The 25334-nt window shown below is 47.2% G+C and overlaps 1 protein-coding gene and 1 non-coding gene across 2 annotated transcripts; one reads left to right on the forward strand and one right to left on the reverse strand.

Annotated features, from left to right (window-relative positions):
• The first annotated feature begins 652 nt into the window (after positions 1 to 652).
• HEY2 (hes related family bHLH transcription factor with YRPW motif 2) lies at positions 653 to 12238 on the forward strand. The gene is made up of 5 exons (XM_072857899.1): positions 653 to 783; positions 1968 to 2046; positions 2154 to 2237; positions 4909 to 4990; positions 10015 to 12238. The coding sequence occupies exons 1-5, from the start codon at positions 701 to 703 to the stop codon at positions 10692 to 10694; spliced, it is 1008 nt and encodes a 335-aa protein (XP_072714000.1). The 5' UTR covers positions 653 to 700; the 3' UTR covers positions 10695 to 12238.
• A 13024-nt stretch (positions 12239 to 25262) lies between these two features.
• On the reverse strand, positions 25263 to 25334 carry TRNAE-CUC (transfer RNA glutamic acid (anticodon CUC)). Its single transcript has one exon. It is a non-coding gene; the product is annotated as a tRNA-Glu (tRNA).

Here is a 25334-nt window from a genome sequence, read left to right on the forward strand (position 1 = left end):
GGCGGACGGGGCCGCTCGCCCGGCCGGGCCGGGATTTGTACCACCTTTCCCGGGATTTATACCTTCCCCGGGATTTACACAACCCCCAAAACCGCGCTCCTGTGCCCTACACGACACCTCGCGGCACCCCAGGAGCGGCGGCCAGCGCTGTCCGGCACCGCCGGGGGCTTTGCGGGACGGGGCGGGGGGCTGATTCGGTTCGGGGCTTAGGGGCCGGCAGCAAGGCCCCCCCCAAATGCCGGGTGGGATAGCGGTGCCGCCCCTCGCCCCCCTCCGGCGGCATGGGCGGGCCGGGAGCCAGACCCCGCTTCTTCCCCACGGAGGGCGAGGCCCGGGGCTGCCCCGGAGCCCCGCGCCCCCCGCCCCGTGCCGGGGGCATCCGCCCCGCTCCGCTCCCCGCCTGCCGGGGCCGAGGGCGGCCGGGCCCCCCGCGGGGCGGCCGCCCGCTCCTCCGCGCCGCTCCGCGCCCCCGCGGTGGGCGGCCCCCCCGTCACCCCCGGCGGGGCGGGCCTTGCCGGGGGCGGGCCGTCGGGCTTGAGGCCGTGCCGCGGCGTGGGAAAGCGCCTCAGAGAGGGTTTGCTCTGCTGGCGGTGCGGAGCCGAGCCGAGCCGTGCCGAGCCGTGCCGGAGCCCCCCCCCCGCGGATTTATTTATCTCTGCCCCCGCCCCGGCTATCAGCTGCGCCACGTCCTGTGCCCACGATGAAGCGACCTTGCGAGGAAACTACCTCAGACAGCGACATGGACGAGACTATAGACGTGGGGAGTGAGAACAACTACTCGGGGTAAGTGGGGCACCCCCGGCCCCCCGGGGCCGCCGTCTCCGCGGGCGGCAGTGGGGGCCGGGATGCGCCCCGGGATGGGGCAGAGCGAGGGGGAAACCCGGCCGCCCCGTCGGGGGGGGGAGCCCCCCGAGTCCGAAGTGGGGTGCGGTTTTGTCCCCCTCCAGGTCAACTAGCAGCTTGTTGATGGCCCCCCAAGAATTCTCCCCGCGGTCTAGCTGCCCGAGCCTCGAAATGAGCAGAGCACTCAAGGGGCTTGTGAGGGCACCAGGCTGCGGTTCATCAGGTCCCCTTAATTTGCCATTTTCAACCAGATCTTTTCCAAAATAGCTCCTGAGCAGGCCGAACAACCTAAGGGAATCGGCGCCAGTGGGAAATGACCTGTGGAAAGTACGCAGGGATCCAGAGTAGTCGAATGGTAGCTTCAGCCAACCCTGTGTGCCATCCGGGGGTGAGCTGTGGTGTCTGCCGAAGGAGGGCCGGCCTGGCACCTCCGCAGCCACCGCGCTGGTCTTCAAAGCTGGTCTTGCCGAGTTAGAGGCACGTGCACCAGCGCCCCGTCTTGTCCGCAGCAGTGGGTCTCATGCCAGAGTATCAAAAGCTACTGGATTCTTTGCTTGCTCATGATGAAATAAAAACCTTTTCGTACTTGCGGGTAGTGTAGTTTTAAAAGCGGACTTTGAATCCTGTTCCTGATGCGGGACAACGCAACGGACCCGCGCTGGGCAACTGGCTTTGTACTTGAGCATCTATTGACTCGTGTAGCAATGGGCAGGAATGTCAAAACCTAGCAAGCCAGGCAGAGGCTGTGGCATCATACATGTACTTACCACTGCTGTTAGCATATAGAGATGGTTCACGTGGTTTTGGACTCGGTTCTTCAGCCTGTATTTGGTAGGCAGGGCTTTACATGCAATGAAAACGAAATCAGCTGAGCTGGGCAGTGAACTCTTTTTCAGAAAAGGACTTTATTTCCAAGAGCATTCTGTCAATTCAAAATATATGCTGGGGCAATAAAAAACGAAGTCTCTCTCTCTCTCTAAAAATACTGTGCAGTGCAAAGCACATCTTCTAAGCACTGAAAACTGCATGAGAGGGACGATGCATACTTAATATGGTGACCTAAGGTGTCTTCAAAGAGCAGTGTCAAGTTGTGCAGCACCTGACATACTTTTATTGTTTCACAGGCAAAGTAATAGTTCTGTCATTCGATCAAATTCCCCAACAACAACATCTCAGATTATGGCCAGAAAGAAAAGAAGAGGGGTATGTTGTGTTTAATTCTTTTCCCGTGTGACAATTTGCATGTGTGCTGTGATTTTGCCCTTCAACATTTTTGATAAACTTCATGTGTTTTGTTTTTTTGGGAATAGATTATAGAGAAAAGGCGCCGTGATCGTATAAATAACAGTTTATCAGAGCTGAGGCGGCTTGTGCCAACTGCTTTTGAAAAACAAGTAAGCCCTTTTTTTTTTTTAATTCTGTATCTCATCTGGCAATGTTAGTTCTCTTGTAAAACTCATTAAAATAATATTGCATTTGTCCTGATCTGGCACAAAGCAGGCATTTCAATAAAATGCTTTCTTGTGGCGAAACTATTAGAAACATAATTCATTATAAGGCTGAAATACATTTCCATTCTTTGGCTTGTTTTTCCCTTAAGGGTAACTGTGTTCATGTTGTCTCTGTTCTTTCGATGAATTCCAGTAGTGGTTTTGTTAAAAATGTGCTTTACTCCATATTTAAAAAAAAAAAAACCAAACCCAAAACACAACTCCCCCAAACCTGTATGTCAATTAGCCTTCTGTCTAAAACTTTAAATATAATCTCCTTCGCCGCTACTTTAAGAAACCTTTATTTTTTAATCTATAATTTCAGTTGCAAACTAATCAATCCCGTTTCCTGACAAGGGAACAGACAGTCTGGATTATTTACATTTTAAAATAACTCTTTAGAACCAGGGCGTTAGGAGAGGGAATAGGCCCATGTCATGTGAGCTAGTGAAGTCAGTGAGATGTTCAAGGACTTTTGGTGAGAAAGTATTCAGTGGGAAGGCTGGAAGGATCCAAGTAACTTTGATTCAGCTCCTTGGTCATGAAATTACAGACCAAAAGTTTAGAGTACAATCTGTCCTGTAAAAAAGGGCATTTCATTTATGCCATTTGAATTAAATTCTTTATTTACTTTTCCATATCTTGATTTTTATTTTTTGGGCTTTGATTCAATATTTAGCCTTGTTCCTGTTTTACTGGAGTTATCTGAAGATCTATGGATATGTGCAGTTGACACTACGTTCCAATAAAAAGGAACCAACTGAAAATAAAGAACGTGACTTCCTTGTAATAGTAAAATGAAAAACAGAAAGCAACATTTGAGAGCAGGATTGCAAGGTGCTGAATGTCAGTGGTAACTGCATGGCAAGCACCGCACCGTATTAGGCCTGTTACATCCCTAGTCTGAACAAAAGCTAAAAAGAAATGTTAAATATTGTAATCATGGTGAGAGCATCGCTTGTGTCACCTGCAACACGTTTTTAATAACTAGTAGTTGTAACTGTGCCCTTCCATAGGTTCTGGCAAAATGGAGTGACAGAGGTATTTTCAGCTAGATAAACAAGGGCAAGAGACAACAGTTGTTTGTCCCATTTTATTGTTTACTTCTTGAAAACCACAAACATTATAAAACAAGTCCTACAGAGCCTTTGGAAATTACCCAGCGCCACGCAGTTTTTAGCTATTAGTCACTCTCACTGAGACGGCTTGTACTGTGTCTATGGAAAAGATGAAGTCTGAGAAAAGTACAGGATGTAGTCGCATGTAAAATGAGGAATTCTGATCAAAAATTCACACGCGCACCAACCTTTGTACGAGGAAAGCGCCGAAAGCAATAGGCGGATTGAAAAAAATGTATTGGTGTAAAAATGAGCGTGCGCTGTATTTTGTTCAGAAAGCCCCACCATTTTTCTGCAATATGCCAAGGACAAAGTCATCAGCCTTTTTCCAGCTCCTTGACATTCAGCTCACTGAAGTTTCCAAGTTGGAGGTTTAGTTTCGCTTCCGCCTCCCTCTCTCCCTTCCTCCCTCCCTCCCCAAATCACAGCTCTGCTCTCCAGAGTCCCTCGCAGAGATTAGCGTGGGCAAAGCGGGGCTGCGGAGGAGGGTGTAAGCCTTACCTAACTTGCACACGTGCAACCTGGGCGAAGCCGGCTGAGGCTGCAGGACGGCCGACGGCAGTGAGGTGGCCCAGATGATAAGTAAGAGAAAAATTTGGCTTGCAGGATGCAATCCGCTGGTGGCTGAAGCTTGTGCAGCCCTGGTTTTAACTAATGCCAAGGGATGATCTCTTGCACTGGAATAACAGTTACGCGGTAAACTCAGTCGTCTGGGCATGCTCCAAATATTCAAGGGAATGCTACCATGCAAAATAGTTAATATTTTAATACTGCGTTTCCAGTTGTATTTTATACTTTTCCAGCGCCTATTGTAGCTCTGTGAGCCACCCTCAGAAAAGATTTTTACGGACAGAGGAGCTGAACTCTTTCTTTTTCACAGTGTTTAGCTTCAAGTCCCTGCAAACTAGGCCTCTTGCTAACTTAAAATACAGTGGACTGTGCGGTTGTTTTTTCAGTCGAGAATGAGAATAGAATATTCAGCAGCCAAATGACACGCCGAAAATTAATAGGCGATTAAGAGGGATACTTCTCGGTGTGTGTCCACAGGGACACCTACTGGTAAAAGCAGAAAAAAGTGTTGCAGCAGGGTCTTCATCCATCACTGTGCCCTGCCAGCTCTCCATTTGTGTTTGTTGTTAAAAAGAAAGTCCAGAAAGTTATGTATTTCTCTCATTTCATGAAGATGTCAACTCTACACTATCTTCAAGGCCAGAGCTATGCTGAGCTATAGCCTTAATAAAGCAAAATGGTGCTGCTGCTGCTTGTATTGCTAGACAGGAGACGGCATTAGTCCTTAGACAAAGTCTGGGAGGCAGATGCTCACGAAAGAATTAAGCCGAGAGTGTCCTAATGATAGGGGAAATTGAAACCATAAAGCTGAGCTCAGTAGAAAGTATATCAAATTAAAGTTCCCCGTACTTGTAAGCCTTTATTTATATGAGTCTCTTATCTCAAAGGGATCTGCCAAATTAGAAAAAGCGGAAATACTGCAAATGACAGTGGATCATCTGAAGATGCTGCAGGCGACGGGAGGTAAAGGTAAGGAGCCGACGGTTTCTTTTCTGATATTTGGGGAAATCTCATCAAAAAAAGTGCTTTGAGGAGCTGTGATAGGCGTTTCCAGATTAAAGGAGTGGAAATCAATGCTAATGGCAGGATTGAACTCGTGGGAAAGAACTACTGGGACAAAAGAAGCACTTGACCCTGGGCTTGTGTTTGCTTTCATAACACTGTGGGAGTAAAGGCTTCATTCACAGGCAGCCCAGTCAGAGATTTGTTTGGGGTTTCCAAAGAGCACTGAAATCTGCACAGGGAGACAAAACAAATACACAAACACCAAACATAAACAGGAGGTTTGTGGCAACAATTGTGTAGCACAGAAACGATGCTAAACCTCATTATCCAGCAGCTATACCGAAGGAAGTGGATGGAGAGGAACTTTCATTATTGTTTATGTGTTTTCTTTGTTCTGGAAAGACTTTTAAATGCCAGGTTAGACCGTCTCATTCACCAGAACAAAACCCAGTCTTGCTCTGTGCAGCTCCAGGTATCTGATAAAGCAGACAGGCAGAGGGCTAGCAGTGCTCTCTGCACTCGTGTTTATATGCGTGTGTCAGAGGTCTGGGGAGCTCCCTGTTAGTGGGTGCTGGCGTGACGCAGGGGCTGCACCGGCTGACCCACTAGATCAGCCAGCTGCCGGGAGTCGAGCGTACCTCGCTTGTGCAAGCTGACAGTCCCGAGGCGGGAGGCCAAATTATTTCAGCCACCCACGAGGTATTCTGTATAGTCATGATTTTGGAACTTATTTGGAGTGAAAAACTTGCTGGCCTCCTGTAAGCACAGTCCCACGTCCTGTGCCATCGACTGTGGTTATGGTTCAAATTGCTGCAACGGAAACCAGCCGATTTTTCATTGACCCATTCTGCCATATAGGTAAAGGCTAGAAAAGAGGCGGCTGCTGCTCTCTCTCTTCCTTTTTAGATTAAACTCAAAAGTTTTTAGCCCATGACCGAATTACTGCTCCTCTCTGTACCTCGCAGCAGTTACAGAATTCAACTTATAATCAGTGCGTGCTTAACAACAGATAGTTACAGGAAAGCATGTTGAAGGTTGGTGTTCTGTTATTTGTGAAAATTAACACCGAGCTGACATACGTATTTTCTAGGTGTTAAGAGGCTTAAGCTAGGAGTCCATTTAAGCTTAAAATTTATGGGTAGCTTGTTCTATAAGAGGTGAAAGGGATTTTATTGCCCTTCATATAACAGACACACCTCTTGATTCCTCAGAAAATGTGCAAGATTAAATCTAAAAAAAAACGTTAATTTTTATATATAAAAAGGTCCCTTAAAAAGCACTATTTAGTTGGTGCTTTGAACCACGCTCAAGAACTATGGTCTTGAAAGTTACAAAATGCCGGAATTGATCATGCTTGTGCAATTTGAATTCAGATCCTCTGTGTGTGCGCGTGATGGTGCCGTCTTTAATTGTGTGGTTGCATGCTGGGTTTCCACAAGCTCTGTCTCACTTGGTGCACGGGGCTATCGACGTTTGGCTGCTGAGGGAAGCGGTGGTTGTTTTGCTTCATCCTCCCTGCGCGACGTGCAGCTTGGCTATCCCAACCTGACTCCTGCTTCACGCAGCACATCGTTCCTCTGAAAAGCTGCAGCAGCTCCCATCCCTCTGATGTCCGCACCGACAGTGGGAGGTCCAGGAGGTCAACCTGCCTTCCCCTGCCTCCCTGCCCCAAAAATGTATGTGGGGGATTATTTTATAACTGGGTCAGGTCGGGTGGCCCAGCAAGCGGGGCAGGGGACGAAGTGCCTGAGATGGGAGCTGCCGGGCAGAGAGAGGTGTCGGCAGAGCCCCGGCCTCCGGCTGCAGCCGGACAAGCTGGGTTTTGTTAGCAGTCCCAGGTCCTGCGGTCTCTTCCTTGGTCCATCGCCGCCATGCCTCTCCCTGCCCCGCTGACACCGGCCTGCTGCGGCTGCCGGAGGACGGTGCGGGGAAGGACCAAGTGTCGGGGTGCGGGGAGAGGCGATGCTGGCTTCCGCCCGCCTGAGCCCACTGCTGCCGGGTGGGCAACCGCAGCCACCTTCACACCATACACAGCCCCGTTTGTTACTCGTGGTCTGTAGCGGGTGGCACATCAATATAATACCCAACTGCTTCACAAATACTATGACTTTATCTTCTCCTTCTGACCCAGAGATAAGAGGAATCTCACTGCACGGATTAAGGATCTTTAAGAAAAAGAGGTTTGCAAGTTAGTACCGGGCCGTTTAAGTTTAAGCTGGCATTTCCTGCTTGCTTAATGTTTTACTTTGCAACCTAAGTAACAACTTTAAATGCAATTTTTTAGGGTGTTTTTAAGGCAGATGTTTGTTTTATTTGCAAATGTAGTTATTCCCACTTTGTAACTCATCTTGCGAGCCAGAAACTTTTTTGGATCAGCAAAAAAGTGAGTTCCATCATTTTTCCTATGGACGAAAGCTGTTATCGCAGCAGGGAGAAATGGGTCCTGATACCCTTGTGCTCCCCTGTGTTGAGGGCTGGGGAGAGCTCGTCTTCTTCCTCCTCATGCAGAAATGGAGGACACCCACGATCGGTATTGCCTGGGGCTAGGAAAGCCAGGGTTGAGTGGGCCGCTGCTCAGTGTGCTGATCCCGAGGTGGGCATGGCAGAAGAAAACCTGATGTGGCTCCCGTCCCTTCTCTTCTTTTCGGAGCTGCCCAGGCAGGCAGGCTGCCGCCTCTGAGGTCCTGCGCGGACTCCATGTTTCCGCCGCCCTGACGCAGGCACGGGCAATGGTCTCCTGTTCATGTTGAGTTATTATTTTGGCCCGGGGCCAGAGCTTTTCGCTGACCGTGCAAGCAAGCACAGGGGAGGAGTAATTTGTCAACAGCCAGTAGCTCGCTGGGACCTCGGTGTTGTTTTATTGCAGCTTCACTGCAAATTTAGCTTGGGTGACTGACACCTGGGTCAGCAACATGGGTTAATATAGCTCAAATGACTTAGCCGGTGTCCTGTGTGCAGGGCAGGTGGGTTACCAGGACAGATGAGGGAAAACTGAGAGTTCCCATTGGCACCAAAATGCCGGCACGTATGCGTGTGGGTGGTGGTGGAGACTGTTCTTGGGTTTTGGAAAGAAAAAAGAAACAACGTTTTTAAGTCTGTCTCAGAAGGGGGAAGCCAGCAAAGGGGAAACCTGGAAAAGATAACCATCAAAATCAAAACATAATGGAGCCCGGGAGTCCCAGCTCTCATCTCCCCTCTGTTTTCATGTCTTGGCCACCATAGGAGACTGAGAGGGAGCCAGGATCACCAGGGCTTTGGGACGGCTCGTCACAGAGCCAGCAGCTCAGACTCAGGGGAAGCTGGTGCCAGCCACATCCCCCACATCTCCTCCGGTCCAGGGGGAGGGAGGCCGGGAAGCCCTGGCTTGAGCCGCGCGCTCTCAGGACTCCCAGGCTGGCTCACTCGTGGCCAGAGCCGGGAGGCGGCTTTGGCTGCGCATCAGCCCCTCCGAAGCCGCTGGAGGTCCTGGAGCCCCTGGCACGGAGGCAGTCCCCGTGCCAGGCTGGCTGGCACCCGGGCAGGTACCCTGCTAGCTCGCCACCGCCGGCCTGCCTGGCGTTAGTTTCTCGCTCAAACCACGGCGTTGCCACAGACCGCTTGGCCGCAGTGGACCTGGCAAGAAAAAAGCTGCGAGGAGTCTGTGCTTGCTGAGACGAGTCCTCCACCCCTCGTGCCCACCGATCTGCTGGCTGAGCCAGCGTTTCTCTCGGGTTTCACACAGCCTCAGATGAGCACGGCAGCCCGCGTCAAAATAGCTGTCGTAATTTGGCAAAAAGGGGTATGTAGCAGGCAGGGGATTTGGGGCGACGTCTATAAATGTGCCCAAGTTAATTCTATAATGTAGGTGTGCAGCAACAGAAAGGCTCTTTTCTTGCTTGCAAGTTGATAAAAGTGAAAACAACTATCTAAGGTGCTAGCTTTCTTCAGGAAGACTGAGATTATTTCATGCCAGAGAGTGCAAGGCCTAATGCCGGTATCGCTGCCACATTCCTCCATAATAAGGGCACTTGATCTTTATATACTAACACACATCATAGTCACACATAGTCACCTAAACATTTTCACTGAAAGCAAGAGGAAAATGCCAGCTTGGAGTGGATAGGACATTATTCCCCCAAGGAGACTACTTTTAAACTAAAATAGGAAAATTCCAAAAACTGAAATAGGTTTTTGTAGTTGACGAGCTCCAACTTAAGCCCTAGATTTGATGCTAGACCCTTTTAGAACGGGAATATCTTTTCATGTGCATTTAATAAGACAATTTTTTTTTCAAATGCTTTTTTGTCCCAGGCCTGCGGAGCTCCAGTTGCTGTTTGTTGAAATACCTCATGGGCCATATGACTGTCAGTCTTCCATCTCCAAATTAGCAATGGCATTACATAAAAAGTTTTCTCAGTAAAGCTTTTTATTGTGTGTGTGCAGAGTCATGACAAGATGTTTTTAGTTTGTAGTTAAGTAACACCGTATGTCATATTGTCTTAATGACTCTGTGAAGTAGACGGGACCCCGGCAGCAGTTACAACAACTATCTCACAATGTCGAGAAATAGTTTGAGGGCATTACTAGGAATGCTAGCGTAGGGAAGAAAAGGCAGGGTAGTACATGCAAGTTCTCTCATCTCCAGCCTGTTTCTTTGTGTGGATTAACGTCTGGTTCACACACACACGCGCGCAGGGTCAATGCAGCACTGCAGCAGCTTGCCGCGGAATTTCAGGAGAGGTATCGTGTATCTTTTTAAGTATCACGAGTACTTATGGACTTAATGCTTTTCATTTGGATATTGTCTGCAAAAACAACTGCAGCCTATTGCGTTACAGGGATGGTCACACAAATCATTTACAGATCAGAGAACAAACTTTTCGCGTTGCAAATCTTAACCCGTACATGGGAGATCTGGCGGCTGAGCGAGGACCGGGTTGGCTGTGTCACCTAACATCGGCTGGGAAGCCAGCTCGACACTCAACGCATCTTTTGCCCTCCCCTTGCAGGTTATTTTGATGCTCATTCCCTGGCCATGGATTTCATAAGCATTGGCTTCCGGGAGTGCTTGACAGAAGTCGCGAGGTACCTGACTTCAGTGGAAGGTCTCGACACGTCTGACCCCCTGCGCGTTAGACTCGTGTCTCACCTGAGCACCTGTGCCTCTCAGAGGGAAGCCGCCGCCATGACCTCCTCCATGGCCCACCACCACCACCCCTTGCACCCTCACCACTGGGCAGCCGCCTTCCACCACCTCCCAGCTGCTTTGCTGCAGCCGAACGGACTCCATGGCTCCGACGCCGCCCCGTGCAGACTCTCCTCGGACGTGCCCCCCCACGGCTCTGCCCTGCTCACGGCCACCTTCGCCCACGCCGACGCCGCCCTCAGAGTCCCCTCCGCTGGCAGCGTCGCTCCCTGTGTGCCCCCTCTCTCGACCTCCCTCTTGTCCCTCTCAGCTACCGTTCACGCCGCGGCAGCGGCAGCCACGGCCGCTGCCCAGAGCTTCCCCCTCTCCTTCACTGGCGCCTTCCCCATGCTTCCCCCCAGCGCGGCCGCTGCTGCCGTGGCTGCGGCGACAGCCATCACCCCTCCGTTGGCCATATCGGCCACCGCCAGCCCTCAGCAGGCTGGCAGTGGGGCCAGCACTAAACCCTACCGACCCTGGGGGACTGAAGTTGGAGCCTTTTAAGTCCCCCCTCTCCCTTCCCAGTCCGGCTCCCTCCTCTCCCTCAGCACACGCGCGCGTGCACGCACAACCCCACGTGCACACCCACACCCACACCCACACCCGAGCCTCCGGGACTCGGCGTGACCTTCCTGCTCAGCCCGGCCGAGGGGCTGCCTTCACCCAAAGGGCCTGAGAGGTACCGGCAAGCCCGCCGAGGAATGGCACAGCTATCCTGGTTTCAGGCATCAGCGAGGACGCGGGATGATTTCTTCTTCTTCTTCTTCTTCTTCTTCTCGGTTTGTTTCGCTGGAGGCACCTTGAGGGAGCAGCAATGGCTTTCAGAAACGGCGTGACTATATTGGCATGTAGAGGTTTCCTGGGAAATACGTAGACACTAGAACTAATAATTCTCCAGCTATGCATCCTTGTTTGGCAGAGAGGTGAGGGATCGCACCTACCGGCTCTCCCCAGGCTAGAAAAAGAGTTTGAGTTTCATAAGTGCCTGACATCATTGAAAAAATAATAATAAAAAAATGATATATATGTGTGTTCTGCTAAAACAAATAACATTGCACAGGTATGGAAATGGTATGGGAGAGAGGGGAAATCCTGCATTCAACTTCAGGACTTGGATGTCTTTCCAGGGAGGAGCGTGCTCTTGAAGGGGGGAGGTTTTTTTAGCCAAAAGATTGCCGAGGAAGAATGTTCAATTTGACAGGCCTAGTTCTCGCTTCCTTAGTTCACTTTCTTTGTACAGACTTGCCAAATTGTGACATCTAGCATAGCATTGGTAAAAGCAATTATCTTATCAGTGCTGGGATTAATGAACGTTTCAGCACTGCCTGTGAGCCTTGAGGCACCCTTTTTTATGGCTTAAATATGGTGCTAGCTTGTATCTGCACAAACAGTGAATTTATCATGCGCCCAGAAGTAACCACCTGTTTAAAGTGTGCACACTTGGATACAGTTGATTCATGCCAATACAAGAGACTCAGTGTTGCAAGAGTTCGAATTAACTTATTTAGCTGTATTTGGACATTTACTTTTAGCTGATTCTGTGCAAGATCCCTCTTCTTTTCACTATCAGCTACAGGGAGGACGATCACTCTGGGTATGAATGAAGTTACGGTAGGGACAATTTTTAAATTGGCTATTAACACGCCAACATTGTAATGTGGGTTTGATTCCAAACCAAAATGAATGTATTAAAGGGTATGTCAGTAAATTATTTTGTCAATACCCAGACAACTAGTGCTGCATAAAATGGTTTGCTTTCATTTTTTATTACAGTGACTTAAAATAACCTAAGTATTTTAATACATCCTGTCAAGAACTAGAGATTTTATGTAAAAAAAAAAAAACAAAAAACAAACAAACAAAAAAAACAAAAAAACAACCACAGCATGTATTATTATGCACTTGATTTCTCTGCTGTGTGGAGAAAGCAATAAGCATTGAGAATGTTAAACATTATGCAAAATATACTTTAAAATATTTGTTTTAAAAATACTGTACCTAGTCGGTCTTTTACGCATTACTTTGTTAACCTTTTTTCTATGCAAAAGTCTTTACATATCACTAATTAAACGAAGTCCTTTTTTGACTGCATTTTATGGATGATTTGTTGCAGTTTTTGTTTGCTTTTGAGGAATACTCATGGACTCAGAGCTGGTTTCTGCCACTGGTAACAAGCCTGTCGGCCGCTCCATCCTCTTCTGCTCCCCTTGCTCAGCCGGGGAGCCCGTCTCATACAGCATGCTCTGAAATAGGCAGAAAAAAGCAGTCAGTAAAGCAGCACTGGTTTTCAGGCTTGTAAACTGGTTCTGCACTGACAGTACGCTTAATGATACAAACCCATCTGTCCATCCCAGAGAGCCCCCAGAATCGTTGGGGTTTCTAGGTTCAGCTTTCCTTCAGATCCTCACGAAGGGCCTGTGTGGAGAAGGGGAAAATTTCAACCCAATGACATAATTAAATATCTGGATTGAGAGAGGGTGGTTTTTCCTTCCAGTTCTGGTCTTCTAATTTACTGGTTCTCACTGAGGCAAGGGTTTGTTATTGTTTCACCTCAGATGTAGAAGGTGTGTAAAGCTCTGTCCGTAAGGATAAGCATGAAGTCTTACATGTCCAAAAGACGCTAAAAGATTATGCTCAAATAACAGCTGACAAGACAGGCACAGAAACGGGGTGACCACCCTTCAGCCAGCCAGAGACTTCATCCATTGCCAAAATGCAGCCTCAGCTCCGTGACTCACTCCCCATCATCCCTTTCTCCCAAATGTTAAACATGTAACCCATCCCTGCCTGCATCAGCTGGTCTCCAGCACCCAGGCGAGGAGGGATTGTGATTTGCCTCAACAGCATGCTGTCCCATGGAGAAAATGGACAAAAGAGGGGGAAGAAGGCTTGCTACCCCTGCACTGTAAATCATCCTTGATATTCGTTGAAGTTTTGTTGTTTGGGAGGGAATTTGACATTTTTTGATTCAGGACACAAATGCTGTACTGCTGTACTGGCATGTTTAGCAGCATCCAGTTCAGGTACCGTTCACTTTCCGTATGAGCAGTTTCAAGAATAAAGATGACATTAATGAACTGGCAAGTAGATAAAAAGTGGGCTTTATTTACATGAAAAAGAGCAGTTTGCAACCCTACTTGACTTTAAGCTGTTAACTGTTAACCTGCCCTCTAAGAGCCAGGTAGGAGGCCTCCCATGCATCATACCATGTTAAAAATGGGCAGCCACTGACTTGGTTCCACCTAAGGGCTTCAATCTGATTGATGTGCTGCAAATCATTACAATTTGTTGTCCCAAATGCAACATTTTGCCTCATTCTAAAGAAAGAAATTTTGAAAAAATATTTCTGAGACTGATTAGATGAAAGCTTATTTCAGCGTCCTGAAACAATGCATCACAGATGGATTTGTGCAGCCTGCGTGTTTGAGCCTATCCCATTTTCACTCTTGCAAAACAGGCCAATTCATGTACACTGAGTTGCTGATGTCTCCTCTATTTCTTGTTTTGTTTTGTCGTTTGGTTTGGTTTGGTTTGGTTTTTAATCTAAATCACCTGAAGGGACCAGCACATGAGGCAGGAGCTCAGCCTTCATACCTGTTTAGTCCTGAGCTTCTGTTGGGAATGTTACCTCTGTGACAGCGAATAAAGATTTCCCAAGTGAGAAATTAATGGCGAAGAAGCATGTTTTACATGTGCTGTTGGAAAGACATCAGAGGGTAATAGCTTCTGATGCCTTTGGTTGTAGCTGTGCTAACAGGTCAGAGCTGAAAGAGTCTACGCAATTTTTAAAACAGAGCAAGGGAAAGCTGTTTCCTTGGCATAACCAAGATCCAGAAGGTAGGACTCGTGGCTGTGCATGCGCAACCCTACTTTGGCCCTTTTCTGTCTTTATTTTGCATTCAACGAGGAATGGACCTGGAGGAAGAAGGACAACTGTAATTTATATAATTTAGGACTAGATCATAGCACATAGCACAAGAAAGTAAATCAGGCTGCTTGCTCAGCAGTAAGCAGTTGGCTTTGACTTACTTTTCAAGGTGTGGGTTTCCAACCTTAAATTCCAGTTATCAAGAGGATCAAAGGAGGTTATGCAATTTCCTAGAATGTTTTTCTTAAGAGGAAAAAGCTAAAAACCAGTTCTGTCACTCAGCATTAGCAGGCTCGAAACCTTAGCCCTCAGCAGTGCAAATAAAAAGCCCTTATGCTGCTGTAGCTGCAGGACTAACTGTGTCAGACCGCACCGAGAGAAGATTATTATCCTAGAGAGGAGACGGGCAACTGAGAGGTGGTGTTGCCTCTCCTCCCTTCGCTCTGATTGCAAGTGGAGGAAATCCGGCATTAAGTATTGCCCCAGACGAAAAACCAGCTACTGTGGCCGAGGGCTGAATGCATATATTCAAAGCAGAGTAATCGTATCCTGGCTGTGACTACATCTGCCTGAACAACTGCCAGGAGGTCCCAGTTCATGCTGCTGCCTTCATGTGAGCCTTCAAAATGTTTGTTTGCAGCTATTCTGAAAGATGATGCTTCAGTCAGGATGTCATGAAATAAGTAAAGGGCATTTACCGAAGCCTGGGACATGGATATTGGCAAATTCTTTGGGCTATTGTAAATGAGAAGTTTCTTCTTCATAATCGAAAAAGGTCACAAGCATCTCTTCATCAGAAGATACTACATCAGAAAATACGACTGAAGTGTGGACTGTTACCAGCTCTGTAGTCAGCAGTCTCATTAGTCATCTGCTTCTGTATGCACAGGTAGCCTGAGATCACACAAATGAGGACCTGAGTCATTCAATAGTCACAGGTAGTTTTGTCCAACTTCACGAAAAGATTAAGAAATTGGTATCGCTTTCTTTGCAAGCTTCATGTGCCCAGCCTCGTTTGTGTGAGGCTACTGCCTGAACCTCAGTGTAGTTTTACCAACGCTGAAATTCTTACTTGTGCTCTGTTCCTCTGCTTCACCATGTTACACAGCAAAGACTTGTGTTTTGGGAGCTAACGTGTAAAGGTCTCAAAAGGGATGACCGCAGCAACACATCTGACGGTGACCAGAAATGATAAGCAGATGAGCACCAGGCAGGTGCTACAAATGCCAGGATCTAACTTGAGGGTAAACCCAAGCTTTCCTGATTTACAAATGAAACAAAATTTTGACAGATAATTACCTGAAAAGAGGTGTTTTGGTTTGGTTTGGGGTTTTTTTTGGTGGGGTTTTTTTTTCTTTTCCTCTGGTAATTGCTACTACTGGAAGTTGTAAAGTGCTATTAATGTGTAAATACAATCACTTAGTTGGCATTCAGTTGCCTAAATATTTGCCATGTCCTAAGCTGGGCTCCAACTATCACTCTGGAAGGTGCAGCTCTCCCTTGTGTCCTGTGTCACCTCTACCAGCCCCATGCAGATGCCTGGGAAACCCACGGTTGCTTCAGTGGCCCTAAATGCATATGGCCAGGCAACTGAATTTCTCCTTCTCTATCTTGCATCATCTGTGGAGAGATAGGATTTGAAACTTAGTAATATTTTCACGTGATGTATTTTTTTCAAAGAATCAGCCTCCTTCTCACCTGAAGAAACAACAGAACAGTATCAAAATTGTTTGATGATAATATGTTGTTATCCTCTATCCATCTTGTAAAACTAAGACCAGTCAACACCTGCAATGGGCTCTTTCAACACTAAGTTGAGAATTTCTCTTAATGCTCTGGCTGCAGCAGTGGCGGCAATTATAAGATAATGTCAATACAATTTCTTTTTAAAGGGATATTTTGCTGCATTCATGGTGGCAGTGCAAAGCTGGGACACATGAATTAGTGTTGTACCCTAGAAATTCAAAAGTCAGTAGCAAAAGGAAATGAATATGGGAAATAAAAGGAAATGTGTCTAGTTGAATTAATTTCATGGTCTGGAGAGGCAGACTCCTTTTTTACAGCTACAGCTGCTGATATTGAATTAAAGAAAAGCTAAATGTTTTAGACGATGTTTATCTGAACAGTGCTATTACTTATTCTACAGGGAAGTCCTTCTGAGGTGTTGACCTAATTTTGCTTTCCACACAGTCCTTATTCAGCATTTTTCTCTTCTACAAAGGAAAGTCTTCAAGATGAAAAAAATACCTTGATGTGACACTGAAATTGTGATTGCAATCGCCTAACAGCTGGGAAATTTCTAACTCTGCCCACGTCTTCATGTATGTTACACCGCAAGACCTCCTTCTGTGGAATCAACACACTGCTCCAGGAAAGTGTATTACTGGAAGATGTAAAGAAAAGTGTTTTACCTGTAAAGAATACCCATAGATAGTATTCTGTATTACTGTGTGGTAGGTGAAAATCTAATAAAGGACTACAAGGCAATCCATAAACCTAAGGAGACAAAATTATGATTACTCAAAGGCCTACACTTTTTTCCCCCTTAGTTTTGATTTAACTGTGAATGCCGTATTTTTTTTTCATATATCAGAGAGCCAAGTAACTTTATTTTTCTTTAGGAGAAGGACTCTCCCTTGGGGAGTTTAAAACAAAATGTTATGCATTTAAGGTACACGTCTGCAACTAGATTAACAAGATGAGGTCTGTTGTGTGTGGATAGCTCAAATAGTTTTTCATGACACTTCCCAGCACAACACTTGGGTTTAATATACAAGCCTTAAAATAATATTGTTTCTCTCCCCACCCCCTCTCCCTCTGTTGCTTTCTAAATGTATTTTGGTGGAGGAGAAGGGAATTTATTTTGTTTGGGTTTTCTTGGGTTTGTTTTTCTGAAGAGGCACCGGGGTGGCAAGAGGGAGCAGCGGCGGGGCATGCTGGCTCCTCGGGCACGACGAGCATCTCCTTCCCTCTGGGTAGGCAAAGCCGCTTCTTCGCCTTGTCCCTCCCCTGCCCTCTTTTTGGGCAGCCGTCCCACTGGGCAGCCCCCTCCCTGCTTTCCCAACAGAGGGGAAAGGCAAACGGGTTGCAACCGCAGCAAAAGACTGCGGATTCACCAGGCTGTCCCGGTCTTCCCTCGCCGTGCTCTTTTCGTTTCGTCCATCACAAAGGCCGAAGTGTGTGGTTTTTGATAATTACCTCCAGTCTTCAGTCGTGATCTGCCATCACATGACCGGTGTCTGCTTCCTTCCCTCCCCCTGTTATCACGGGTCTGAAACCTGCCCAGCTACAATGACTTTGTCCCTTCAATTTATTATTGCAGTTAGCAGATAAAAATGCTACAAACAGGAATCTCAAAACAAAACAAAACAAAACAAAAACGTTTCTCCATACTGCTGAAAATTGACCTTCATGTGCCGCCCTGTCCTCCTTCAAGGCCTGCTAAATGCACAAGAAGGATTCCCATTAGTAAATCACTATTGGATCATTAAACCTTTTTAAGGCAGTATGTGCCTTACCAAGAGAATGAGGATTACGACACAGCAGTGGCTGCTGCCCACTGACAATCATGGGAACCGGCCTCGGTAATAAATCCATGAATTATCTGGCTCACTTTGACCAGTTCTCACGCCAGAGCAGCTCCTTTGATGTGACCGTCAAAACCCAAGGATGCCCGATAGCAGTAGACACCAACAAAACAATAGAGAAGTAATAATTGAATATAAATATGTAAAACCTGCTTGCCTGTATGCCCAGCTTTTGCAGTGAGGTATTTCTGTGCCTGTGCTTGAAACTGGAGAAAAAAAAGAGAAATAAAGCCTTTTTTTTCTGTGTATAACCTTTTAAGGGAAGTAAAGCTGGGCATGTTAGAGAGATATTTTTTAGCTACCGTTGATGTGCATAAATTTTTCAGCTAAGAGGGGGGTTTCCTGTTGCTTTTCAAAATCAGTCTGATAGTTCAGCACCAATACACACTTAAGGACTGATCCTGCAGAGGGACTAAGGAGGTCCCTCTGAGGGACACAGAGGAACTATTCCTTTTCAGTGGGACTATTCGTATAGTTATTCATGCTTTTAAGCCCCTGCAGGACCAAAACTTTAGAGGATGCATTCTCATTTGTCTGATTTGTAAAAATATCTAGGCGTCAAGCTCCTTTTGATTGTTTAAATACATCAAAAATGCAACTGTTTGTTAGTCTGCTTCTTGGCTGCCCACCTGTAAAGTGGGAATAGTGTTATTTAGTCTCTTGTCCTTGATCTTCCCTAATTAGACCTCAGACTCCAGGGGAAAGATTGTCTCCACACTCATGTTCATCTTGTGAACACCCTTAACTAGAGTTTCTGGCCCTTACCGTGAGCCTCCAGTTAATAGAAGGCAGTAGCTGTCCTGGAGCCCAGATGCTAGTGCGGGAGGCAAATTTCTGATGGCATAAGGGATGTCATGGAAGAAAAATACCCTTCAAATTGTACGACCAGAGGAGAAGCAGGATTTATTACATCGCTTTTAAGCATTCATTTTTTAACTCCTCAAGCAGGATCAGCAAACTGTAATAGAGAGTCGGTGCAAAACACTTTAAGATACCTGGTGTTCAAAAGCGCTGAAGTACCTGGAAGTACACCAACACAATGGGAATGAATAAGCAGAGAACCCTAGTTCTGGGTATTGCTGTGCTGAGCTGTCGCGGCGGCATCGCTGCCGTGCTTGGGGTGAGGTGACTCTTGCTTGCCTGTAGGCAGACGGCTGCCCACTCCCGCTGCCTGCGGCGTGTTTATCTCACGCTGCCGTGAGTTACCCGCTCCAAGCAGCCCAGCAACGGCGTGCGGTCACCAAGAAAGCAGACAGGCGGGGGGTGACGGGCACTTCTTCTAAACGTCTGTGCTTCTGAAGAAGTGTGGCAGCACGGCATATCGCAGCAGGCTGTTGCATATCGCCTGCATTCACAGCCAGAGCCGCCAGCAGCTCCCGTCACTCCTATCTCACCAACCACAGACTTCAGGAGGTCATGGTGGGAAGCTGGAAGGTAAGCACTTCAGAACCGGGTTTGGCGTGCACACAAGAGCTCCCTGCGAGCCTTGCAGCAGGCAGGGGAGTCACAGTGACAGGAGCTCGTGCTCACCATCACACGTGCTTCACACTCGGCTTCAGCCTGCTTGCTTAAGGGGAGATGAGTGCAGTACAGTTGGAGGGATGAAAACCACCCGGCAGGCTACAGCAAGATGCTCCATTTCAATTGACCCGAGGCCATTGACCAAACAAATCTGAAGCTGAGACTTTCTACCCAGCCTCGGGCAGAGAGGGAACCAACTGAGGACTATATACTGCAGAACTTCATCCTGTTAGAATTAGACAGGCAGTCTCTTATCTGAACAGAGAGGAAGATCATTCCCGTTTCTTTTATTTATTTTGCTGGATCTCTTGCACAGAACTGCAGCTTACACAATACCAATTATGCCATTTATGGAATACAGAGTTGCCATTTATGTCAAAAAAAATCCCTTGCAAAGGATGCGGGGCCAGTTTGAGTGCATAGCCGCTTGGCAGCAGAGCTGCAGAAGGCACCCTGCTGTGGCCATGCTCCGTCAGCCACCTTGGCCTCGCCTGGGTCACTGCTATTCCCTGTTACACGCAGCGGGCAGCACCACCAGCCAGAGCATGTGTTGTAATATCAATTTATAGCCTGTTACTATTTTCATGCTTTTGGGGGAAGCTGGCACCTTTTCCTGCCAGCAAGACAAAGATTAGGCACAGTGTAATAACGTTGTCAATAGAGTTTACTAAAATGTGATGAATCAAAAGAGCACATAGGAATCAAAGCATGGAAAAGCAGAAGGTAATGATTGACTGTAGCCACAAGGCAGTAATAAAAGGGGTCTAGAAAGCAGATTTTCAGTGGATTTTCAGCATGTAAGTGAAAAAGTTCAGGCATGTAAAAGGATCAGAGCTTTCATAATTTCATGATCAGAGCACTTCTTAATAGGACATGGCAATTGCTCTTGTAAAAGGGCTTTTTGGAAAATGGTCCTTGGATAGTATTATCTAGATCTATGTGTGGTAATTAAATCTGCATTGGACTTTCATTACCATCACCTTAAATAAAATGCCTTGGTTTGGATAAAATAATTTATCTTAAAACATGATTCAGAGTAAATTTTCCAGCTATAGTTTTAAAGGGACAGTCCTAGCAGGATTTGAAATGAGGTTGTTACGGTTTTTTAGTTTATCTTGCTGACCAGGAGGTGTTCCATATCGAATCTGTACCTAGGAAGGAGATCTACAGTTATGTTTTAAGACAGCAGTATTTTACAGAAAGGATCTTGGGGAGACCTGGGGAGAGATAATAGGAAGAGGGAAAAAAAAAAAGTCTGGAGAAGGGATTGTGTGCCTGAAAGCATCTCTTTTTTTTTTTCCCCCCTTCCATCTCCAGCAGTTTAATAAACACTTTGCCTTGTTTGTGTCCTTTGACTGCCATGGTGACAACAGCACTAATGTCATAGCACAGAATGCTCCCATGGCCCACCAGCCTTGTGAACCAGTGCAGAAGGGAACGAAACCAGACCCTTCTTGTCTCCCCAGCCAGCTGATCGTGATGCCCTGGGATCCTAACCTGGGACACAGAAATTCTGGTTCCCTCCATTACATTGGCACAGACTTTCTGCAGGATCTTCAGTTCAAAATCTACAGGTGAAAAGCAGAGATGCTGCTGGGCCCTGACGGAGCGGATGTGAGGATGAACACATCCAGGGCCACGTGGTTCTTCATCACTCTGGTAATGGCATAGATCATCACCGTATAAATGCCACAGACAGACTGAGGTGTTAAAGAATCCGAGTCATACCCCTGATAATCCTTTGTAACTTCTCTTTTTTAAATGCTACATTAAGGCTGCTTAAAAGACAGCTTGTAAAGCCTCCATGTACAGCCTTAGACTCAAGGAAACACGCTGCGTATGATTTGGCTTAATAACAGCTTCATCTGTACACGAAGTTGGCGTTATCAGCAAATACAAAGCCTTCATTACTCTGTAGCTCGTTGGAATTAAAGGGGCACAATGTTAACCCATGGAATTAAATCTGAAACCCTCTGAGCAGGGACCACGCTGGGAGGCGCGGGTGGGTGGTGGCAGACACGGGGCCGGGGTGCCACCTCGTGGCATGTTCAAACGACATTTTCATCAATAAGCAGCGGCTCGTTGCACGGTAGAGGATAGCATGAAGTTGTAGTTCTTTATGTCCACCATAAAACAAAAAAATAAGGGGATAAGCAGCCACCAGAATGTCCTGGGAACAGAACAATAAATCCAATGACTGCATGACGCTTATGTCCTTCAGATAGAAGTGAAATATGAGGGCAAGTAGAAAATATGCCTTTAGAAAAAAACCTGGGAGCTTTCATTTTCTAAAGAGTCTATTGGTTGTAAAAGTCATGCAAAATTTTATGTTCACTCACAGGCAAGATATTTCATATAAGATTGGGAAAAAACCTCCAGAAGCAGAATTAATGTCGGGCTATAACTTAAAGGAGGTAGCCAGAAAGAAAAGTTAATGCCAGAGATAAAAGATCAAATTTGGATGTGAAAGCTCCTGTTCCCAAATTTTCCAATGAAGTATAAAAAGTAAGAGTTAACAGTCTTATCCAGAAACTCAGCTGCTGGCTTAAACTGATCTATAGTTATTGTCTTCCTTACCGTCTTTATTTCTACTGCAGTCCATTCCCATCACCCTTTGCCGCGAGATGGAAGGCAATTGGTCAAGCTTTGGAGGAAGAACAGAAATTAAAGTAAAATGACTTGTGATCAGTATCTCAGAATGTATCAGAAGCAAACTCAGCTACACTTTGAGAATGTGATGCTTCAAATAATAATAATAACAATAATAGCAATAACAACAACAATAACAATAATAACAACAACAACCATATTGATCTCATATTAGTTTGAAATACTTCTGTTCTAGCCTTTGCAGCCATATGCCAGATCGCTTTTGTAATGTGTCTTTGATTGTACTGCCAGTCCTCTGCAAAATAGCCCACCTTTTCTGGGCTTCAGCGTGCCAGTGTCATGAGTTACTTATTATTTAAAACAAAAATATGAACAAAGACTCTAGGAAAGATGCTTCTTACACCTGTTAAAAACAAGTACCCTGTTCCTTCCCTCCATCATGTTAACCTAAGGCCCAGGAAACGGGGACTCAGAAACTGCCATAACTGTTCAACCCACGCTAAGATGAACACTTATCCTGGAGTCTTTTTGACTCAAACCAGACACCTTTGATTACAGTGGGATCTGAAGTGGTAGGACACCAGCAAGAGGGCTGGTTCCCACTCCTTGCTGGGTAGATACTTGTCCTCTGCACAAGGGCAAGTTTCAGGTCTGGCATCAGACTGAAAAGTGGTTGGGAAGGCCATTAGGTAGCCTCCTCAGAGACTATGCTTCCATTCCTAGCAAAATACTGGAAACTGTACTCTTTCTTTGTGTGCAAGAGCTATTCCGGCGATTCCTTCCAGGTTTCTAAAATCTTACATATGACTACCCTTTCTCAGATGACTCTAAAGCTGGACTCATGGTGCAAAGAGCATGCAAACACACTATTGCAAAAAATGAGTTAAAACTGAAGGAAATGCTTCTTTTGCTACTATTCCGCAAAACCATAACTATACCTTTTCTGGGAGACTAGTCAACATCTGAAATTCAATTTAGCTGCTTCTAAAATGACCCATCATTTTCTGAGGTAGCAAACAGCAACTTCTTCCACCAACTTGGTAAGGCATTTCACTGAGACGGAAGAGAGAGGGGGAATCTAAGAGCCCCACATAGCTATCTCAGTGCAGCTCATATAAACTGGTAATTATAGGGGAAAGTCCACGATGAAATAATAAAATTAGGACTTCCAGGACCTTAGGAGACCCACTGAGCTATTCCCCTGGCCCAGTCTGAGACCCTTGATGAGACGCTTGCCCAGCCCGCTCTTAAGAGCCTCCAGCCACAGGAATGCAATAATTCCTTAGGTTACATCCTTTGGTCCCAGTGCTTAGCTATTATTGGGCAGCTTTTCTTAATATCTAAAGGGTAACGACAGTCCTTTGGACTGTTTGCTTTCTGCCTTAAAGCAAAGGCGATCCCATCCTTTTGCACCCCCTTGAAGCTTCCTTGTCATAAAAAATATAGTGGAAGACCTTGGGATTTCTCATGAGATGCTCCTATCTGCATTGGAGGGCAGCCCAGGCTGCCGTACGCCTCCAGCACACCCTGGGAGAGGCAGCCAAACCCATTATTTCCAGTGATGCTTTCACATCAGTACTCCAGCGTAAAGCATGGCCTGCCAGTATTAAGGAGTTATATGGGTGATGCAAGGGCCGTGCCTTGCTCCTGGCAGCAGGGAGGATCCCTGCTGAAGCATAATCTGCCACATGTGCTAGTCTTTGTTTTGCAGTCTGTCTAAGATAACTTTATTATACTCATTTATTACCAATCTTTCTTGGTTTAACTGCGGCAGTTATTGGGTCTGGCTGCGATGGAGTTAATTTTCCCCACAACACCCCTCACAGAGCTGTGCTTTGTATTTGTAGCTAGAATGGTGTTGATAACACAGCAGTGTTTTGGCTACTGCTGAGCAGCGATCCCACAGCACCAAGGCTCTCTCCCCAACACTCCCCTCTCCCAAGACCAGTAGGCTGGGGGGCGAGGGGGAGAGTTTGGAAGGAGACACAGCCAGGACAGCTGACCCAAACAGACCAAAGGAGATATTCCCTACTATATGACAGTCGCACTCAGCAATAAAAGCTAAGAGAAGGGTGGGGGGAGGGATTAATTTTTAAGGCATTTGTCTTCCAAAGCAACTGCTATGTGTGCTGTTTCCCAGAAAGTCAATGGGCATCACCTGCTGATGCAAAGTGGAGAATAAATCTTTTTTTTGCTTTGCTTCCACACGTGGCCTTTGCTTTCTTTCATTAAACTGCCTTTATCTCGACCCACGAGGTTTTTGTCTTATTTTCTCCCCCTGTCCTGCTGAGGAAGTGGGGGTGAGATAGCGCCTGGGTGGGCAACTGGTGGCCAGCCAAGGTCAGCCCACCACAGGCCGGCACTGCTCCAACATGAAAGAAGAGGTCCTCCCACTGCCCTCTCTCTCACCCCACAAATCATGGGCAGGGGTGGGAGGCGGGGGGCTGCAAGCGAAGAAGAGCAGCTCTTGCCGGAGCCCTGGCTGCGGGTTTGGGTGCGCGGCTGATGTGCTCTGCTACAGGACAGAGCTGGGAGTTGGGAGGAGGAGGGGAGGCACCTCGCTGCCACAGGGCTGGAAGAGGCTTTACCCCATTCTCATCGCCTCTCTCCTCCCCATCTGCCAGGGCACCCGCACCGTTTTTAGGAGCTGAGAAGATGTCGTGAGGGCTTCACTGCAGGAGGGAGCGAGACAGATGCTAATGACGGGGTATTAAAACTCCCTTTGCCCTCTCCGTTTATTTCTTTCTACATCCTGAAGAATATCTGGGATCTCTCTTGTCCCCCTAACCATATACCCAACAACCCTGCATGGTGGGAGCTATGCAAATACACTGCAAAGAGACAGTGTTTGTTCCTCAGGTGGAGGAGGAGAATTGCAGCCCCCCTCCCGCCAGGACAGAGGCAGGGGACAAACCCTTCCCACCTTCTCTTGCAGAAACAACACTGGGTCAGAGAGGCATGCACACACCAGTGACAGCGAAGGGGGTCCCCGCTGCCATGGCTCAAAGATTCATGACGGCACCAAGTGACCATTCATCTGTGGGGGGAAAGGTGTGGGAACACCCTTAGCTGTCAGAGCATCCAAAAAAAAGGAAAATATGGTATTTCTAAGAGCTGGCCAACAGCCCTGCCTGTGCCCCTCTAGGCAGGCATTGCTCAGCAGCCCTTTGCTGACTCTGAGAAACCCCATGGGTGGGCATGGGGTGTCAATAGGCAGTTTTGTGAAGGGAAGACTTCCAGACAGATGCTACACCTGGGCAGGTTTCCCCTGCCTGCCCACACCTGCACAGGGCGCTGAGACTGCACGCTCCCTTCACGCATGAGTCCTCCGAACTGCCAAGTGGGTCTTTAAACTCGCTGCTGGGTAGCAATGCCGACGCCTCGGGCTCGCACAGCAGCCGGCCGCACGCTCCCTGAATTGTAAAAGCAGAGGAGGGTCGGAAAGAATCGCAAAAACGAAAGGGCTTGGGGGGAAAAAAAGCGTGCTTCCCTGACCGGGAATCGAACCCGGGCCGCGGCGGTGAGAGCGCCGAATCCTAACCACTAGACCACCAGGGA

The sequence above is a fragment of the Ciconia boyciana genome, chromosome 3 (assembly GCF_034638445.1).
Source record: "Ciconia boyciana chromosome 3, ASM3463844v1, whole genome shotgun sequence".
NCBI classification, from domain to species: Eukaryota; Metazoa; Chordata; class Aves; order Ciconiiformes; family Ciconiidae; genus Ciconia; species Ciconia boyciana.

Excerpts from the sequence above, each read along its gene's own strand:
- HEY2 (XM_072857899.1), top strand. The coding sequence starts at position 701 with ATGAAGCGACCTTGCGAGGAAACTACCTCAGACAGCGACATGGACGAG. Across the intron at positions 2,047-2,153 it reads CCAGAAAGAAAAGAAGAGGG|ATTATAGAGAAAAGGCGCCG; the intron begins GTATGTTGTGTT and ends TTTTGGGAATAG. Across the intron at positions 2,238-4,908 it reads CAACTGCTTTTGAAAAACAA|GGATCTGCCAAATTAGAAAA; the intron begins GTAAGCCCTTTT and ends CTTATCTCAAAG.